The 6,000-nt window shown below is 34.3% G+C and overlaps 1 protein-coding gene across 2 annotated transcripts; it reads right to left on the minus strand.

Moving 5' to 3' along the window:
- Positions 1-485: 485 nt before the first annotated feature.
- LOC100379134 (nicotinic acetylcholine receptor beta 2 subunit) lies at positions 486-5,783 on the minus strand. Of its 2 annotated transcripts, XM_031921573.1 has the most exons (6): positions 5,582-5,783; positions 5,387-5,496; positions 5,105-5,315; positions 4,703-4,880; positions 4,490-4,642; positions 486-1,472 (listed from the first exon to the last, which is right to left on the minus strand). In XM_031921573.1, exons 3-6 carry the CDS (start codon positions 5,243-5,245, stop codon positions 1,060-1,062), a joined length of 885 nt encoding a protein of 294 aa, XP_031777433.1. In that variant the 5' UTR covers positions 5,246-5,315; positions 5,387-5,496; positions 5,582-5,783; the 3' UTR covers positions 486-1,059. The 2 variants fall into 2 exon arrangements, 1 of the variants encoding a protein (XP_031777433.1); XR_004226461.1 differs by lacking the exons at positions 486-1,472; positions 4,490-4,642; positions 4,703-4,880 and having other exon boundaries at positions 5,065-5,321.
- Between the last annotated feature and the right edge of the window lie 217 nt (positions 5,784-6,000).

Here is a 6,000-nt window from a genome sequence, read left to right on the forward strand (position 1 = left end):
AATATTATTAATATGTTGTACACGACTTAAAATGTATAGTTGTGGGACATGAGAAGAAAAGCTATTTCAGATTCGGGTAAGGCGTTTTCAGCTCTCGTCTTTGTCTCGGGCGCCTTTGACACCCTCGACTCCAACTCGTATTGAACACCTCACTCACGTTAGAAATAGCTTATTTTCTTCCCTTGTTGCACAAGGTACGATATCGTCGCTCCTAACGAAGAATAGTACATTTGAATTTCGCCGCGAAGACTAGTACATTTCGTAGTTTTGCTCGAAGACTAGCACATTTAGCAAGTTTGTCAAATTTTTTAATTTTAAAATTATCAAATTCTTAAAATTTGAATTTATGAAATTTCAAAATTTTTAAATTTTAAAACTTAATTTTTAAGATTTAAAAATTTTAATTTTTAATTCTTTTAATGTTCAACTCATTAAATATTTATTAAAATTTTGAATGATTGAAAATTTTGTTAAATTTTGGATTTTTCTACGATGCCGGAAAGCCAAATGGACTAGTTTTCGCGGCGGAAGTGCGTAACGTATTGGTCTTAGATGCAAACGTGCGTATAATGTATTAGTCTTCGCTGCGAGAAATGCAAATGTACTAACTAGTCTTTGTTATAGAAGCGACGATATTAAGATGAACAAGAAAAAATTGCTGATTTGAAAAACTATAGTTTTTGTAACGCACGAACAATTTTCGTATATTTTGTGGCTATTATATTCAAGACGTAAGTGACTTTTTTTCACCAGTGTGCAAAATAAACTGACTCGCTTCATAAGGCAAAAAAGATTTTTGCTTGCTTTGTAAAACAACGTTGATTTTGATGTATTTACATGCAAATAATGTTCGAACAAGAGCGTAGTTGCCGTGAAAGTGATCAAGCTATCACCGCTCAACACGCACGAAAAAACGAGAAAATACGTCCGCGTATTACACAAAATTTAACCTCGTGCGGTTGCAGTATGGGGTTAAAAGCCTATTCAGCTCTTGGTGCACAATATACTATCTTGCATAGATATTGGGGAAAATCGGGAATCGTTTTCCATAAAAAAAGACTATTTCTCTGAGTTAAGTTTGCGGTAGTAGTCCGCATCATAGTTCGGCTTATATGGCAGGTACATCGACAACATGACGATGTAGGCGAAGAATATCAGGACAAAGGCGACCCATCCGATGATTAGAGCAACGTAGCTCCAGGTGCTGGTGTTGGACTCGGATTTGGATCTGTCCTCGCCGTCACCGTCGACGAGTTCGTTATTGTCGTCGGCCGAAATCTCGAGGAAGGCAGAGGCCTTGGGGTCGAGGATACTCAGGAGCAGCAGCTGGCCGACTTTGCTCCGCAGAATCGAGGACGTCGTCGCGGACAACCACTCGGGTGCCGGAGACTTGAGAGCGTGGAGCTCGCGCAGCAGCACTGTCAGGACCATGACGAAGGCCATTATCAGGAAGGAACTCTCGTAGTAACGTACTGTAGTGAAAAGTTAGATTATTTTTAAGAGATAACAAGATATTCCACTAGAGTTTTTAGTATATGAGTCATTCTACGCAAAGTTGGACACTTCACTGTCGAAAAATCGAGTTGCGGGCATACTCACAAGACCTAGTTTTTTACGTGCGTTTGGACATACGATGTGCAAGAAACATGGGTGCCATCTCCAAATCATATGCCAACAAAAAGTTACGGGCCAATTGATAATTACCGAAAAATAGCCTTTATTGCGCCACGGGTAATTTATTTTGAAGAATTTGACTACATTGTTTTAGAGATATAAGGAATCACATTTAAAAAAAATTGAAACCTTGATATCTTAAGAACCATAGGGGTTTGAAAGCTGTGCAATGAAATTAGCCAAAACACATAAAATATATACCTTTTCCCAAACTCTCAAGTGCAATAAGGCCTTTTTACGTCCGTAATCGAGGCACAAAAAAACTCTTTTTTTCTGTTTTCAATTTATTACTAAAAAAATAAGTGGTCAAATCACTTGAAATATTAATGGGATATAGTTTGACACGTGACTCATCGACATAATTTTTTTTCGCAAGGTTATGATGTTTAGTTTCAGAGATATGAATTTAAAAAAAAACATCAACTTTTTCATTTTATCTGCCGAACAAAGCGGTCGATCCCGAGGACCAAACGAGGAAAAGTAGGTAATTTTATTCTCTTTCAAATGCATTATAGCTGAATTATTTGTAACAATGAGATGATAGAAAAAACGCAAAATAGTGTATTTCAAAAATCAAAAAATGGCCATAAACAAAATAGTTGAGAAAATAAAAAATAACTGTTATTCCCGAATTCAGAATCCAAAAATAGATATGTATGTCAAATTTAATTGATATTGACGGAGTAGTTCCAGAAATATTACGGTATGCACATACACACACATCCATACGGACATTTTTCAAAAACATTCGATTTAAACTTCTAACACACTAAGAAGTATTTTCTGAAAAAGATGTTGAAATGGCTCTATCGGTCTATCTATATATATATATATATATATATATATATATATATATATATATATATATATATATATATATTATTAGCTGTACTTTCTGAAAATTTCGACGAAACTCAAAATTTTACTATTACAAAGCTTTCTCTAGGAGGAAGTAATATAAGAGCTCGATTTTTCAACAGTTCCGACTTCTTGTAGAATGACTCATCCGTAAATCGCAACTTTACTTTTTGTTGGAAGTCAATAGCAGTTTTATAAAATCTTGATGTAAAAATAGGGGAGATTCTATATATTTGTATTGACAAAGTCAGTAAGTCCTATGAACAATTTCTGAAATCAATCGTGTCCAAAAATCGAGCTGAATTTACTTTTAAAAATATTTTGATTGCGAATATTTAAATTTAAAATGGATCGGTAATTGAAGAAGCGCATTTTGAGTCATGCACAACTCTTTTCCGAATATGATTGAAATTTTCATAAACTTTCAAAATTTGATTCATTTTTAGTAGAGACAGCGGAAGAGACTGATTTACTTTTTCTCGCACGCTTAAGATGAGGAACTTTTCATTCGCTTTAGATGCATGAAAAAGGAACTTTTATTCACGACTTAACTATTATAATAGCCACTTTATTCCCTGAAAAGCGAGACGAAAGTAAAAATTTTGAAAATTTAAAAATGTTGAAAAGTAAAAAAATTATGGAAAAATTTTTAAGTTTTTAAAAAATTAAAAATTTTGAATATTTTTGATGTTTCAGTGTATATTTTCATTATAATGCCGGTGGCTGAGTAGGTCTCACTTTTCAAGAAATGAAATGGCTACACAGTTCAGTCATGAATAAAGCACATATTATGCAACACGGGACTCAAGTCGATCATTCCCTCGGGTGATTACTCGGGTGAAACACACCCGCGGGAATAATCTACAACTTCAGTCCCTTGTCGCATAATGTACTATTTCATGCACGTGGCCCTCAAGAGGTTACTACATGGTAGGGACAAAGTTGAAAGTTTTCCAAGCGAAACCCGCTATATTTCTGTAGCTAACGCAAGATCGCCTCCACCATGCCAGTGTCATTATGCGTACAAACAGGGCGCCTTTCAACATTGCAAGGAAACACGGCAACGCATATCGTTGTTCTTGAAGAAAAGTAGTACATTTGAATTTCTTGACGAAAACTAGTACATTTGGCACTCCCGCAAATTTTCCATGATTTTCACAAATCTTCTAAAATTATTCAAATTTAAAAAAATGTTTAAAATCTTCTAAAAATTTTACAAATTTTGTAAAATTTTGAAAATTCGGTGATATTGGAAAATTGTACAAATTTTGAAAATATTTGAAAATTTTGAAAACTTTCGGGATGCCGGAAAACCAAATGTTTTTGGAACCGCTTTGGAAATGAAAAACCGCGTTTTCCGCGGGAATTCGACATTTACTAGTTTTCGGCGTAAAAGCATCTAATGTATTGGTCTTTGACACCAGAAATGTAAAAGTAGTAGTCTTCGCTGCAGTAAATGCGAATGTACTAGTCTTCGTAAGGAGCGACGATATGACTTTAGAAGTATAATGCATTTCCTAATCGCCATCCTATTAAAAATTACAATTGTAGATAAATGTTGAGTTTTAAAACATTATTTGAATTTTTGACATGACAATCAGTTTCAACCGAAATACCTAAGATTATCCACACTGGGTACAACTTTTTCATTACTCGTAAATTCAACGTTTTACATTTATGCATATATATATATATATATATATATATATATATATATATATTAAATAACCCGTTTGACTTGCGCCAATGTTTATTTCTTGTAGAAAATTGAGTAGAAAATGCGTAGACATAGCGGATTCGAATTTCTTTAGCGCCAATTAAAAGTTTCTCCCAAAATAGCTAAGAACATCCGTACTAGGTGAATCTTCCCTACGTTGAATTTTGTTTAGTTTTTAATTATAATATTAAATTATAATTAAAAATAAGACTGACATTAGAGAGGTCGGGAGGAACTTACAAAGACTTGGTGCGATATTGCCATTGTGTGGAATGCTCCAATAGACACGTTGTATACATATCAGATGGCAAATGAAACTTATGCTAGATACTATAATTCGTTCATTAGAATGACAATCCAGCCACAGTGCGCACAGCGCCAATGCCATTAAAACTGAAAAAAAGATTTAGTGATAAAATCCCAAGCGTATTTTAATTTTAAAATCAAACCTACCAAAACCCGGAACAACGAACACTATGTGCATATTTTCGGCTCGCCTTGCTATGATTAGGATGAGGCCGTATATTCGTGTCTCGAGATTCTCGTTTATTTTAAATTTGCTTGTGTCAATGAAGTGATCGTAATACAAAACATCCCTTTCCAAGCTGCGGCTCGTGAATGACAACACTCGCTGCGAAAAATTACAATGTAGATTTAATTATCTTCACGTGTATACTACACAGTAGAGAATAATTTTTTATTTTATGTTTATTTTTTTTATTTTTGAAAAATATTTCGTAAAGTATGTATATAAAAAGAGAGATTTCTACCGTCGAGACATTTTTATCCTTAATATATAATATTCCTTGAATAAAATTATTGAAAATCAAAAAACCCTTCCTATTTTTTAACTACCTTGGGTGCCATCATTAGGTCGATTTCATCAGTACTATGCGCCCACGAGGCCAATTCTATAGTGCAAATTTGCACGTCGTACGGATACTCCGTATAATCTGGATGACAATTCACACTGTATTTCATTTTTGGCACGCACATGACTCGACCGTCGTTTTTAATGTCACATTCAGTCTTGGGTATACCGGCTTTTTCCTTACTTGTGTCATGTCTGCAACTGTCAATAAAAAAATTTTTTTTTGTGAAGCATGAAAGTTTAACTGTTTATTGACGAATGCTTACGGATTGTGGACTGTTATATCTGGAGTCCAGAGTGAATCGCTGGGCACCTGTATGGTATCGACGCCTCCGAAGTCCTCGGGACTCCATGTCAAAACGGGATCAGTCCAATTCTGAATAAAATTTGTTCAACTTTTATAATCATTATTTACATACTACTTTTGTTTTATTGTATGGCGCTGAAAGCAATGATTGTACCTTAAATGTCCAAGTGTCCAGCGCGAAAACATTAGTAGCGTCGTCCTATAGCAGAAAAAAGGCAATTTGTACGATTTAATATTTACATGTATAATATGTTAATATAACCTCGTTACAATACGTTTCGCTTTGCAATGTTCGCTCAATGCAGGATAGAGTGAGCCATATTCGTATGAATTGTCATTTTTTCTGATTTATATCTCACGAGTCTAGATAAATTTATTTAAACACTAAATAAATTTAAACACTATTTATTGCAATAATACCGGCAATAAAAAATGCTATTTTTTACTGTCAAGGATTCTTTTTGTGCACAAAATATTTTTATTCGCAAATTAACCCAGACAATGTGGTAGTGCAGTTTTCACGCACAGGTGCATTTCCATGAATGATAGTTAAGCAAAAAGCAGTTTTTGCAT

Source organism: Nasonia vitripennis (genome assembly GCF_009193385.2).
Source record: "Nasonia vitripennis strain AsymCx chromosome 1 unlocalized genomic scaffold, Nvit_psr_1.1 chr1_random0013, whole genome shotgun sequence".
In the NCBI taxonomy this organism is placed as follows: domain Eukaryota; kingdom Metazoa; phylum Arthropoda; class Insecta; order Hymenoptera; family Pteromalidae; genus Nasonia; species Nasonia vitripennis.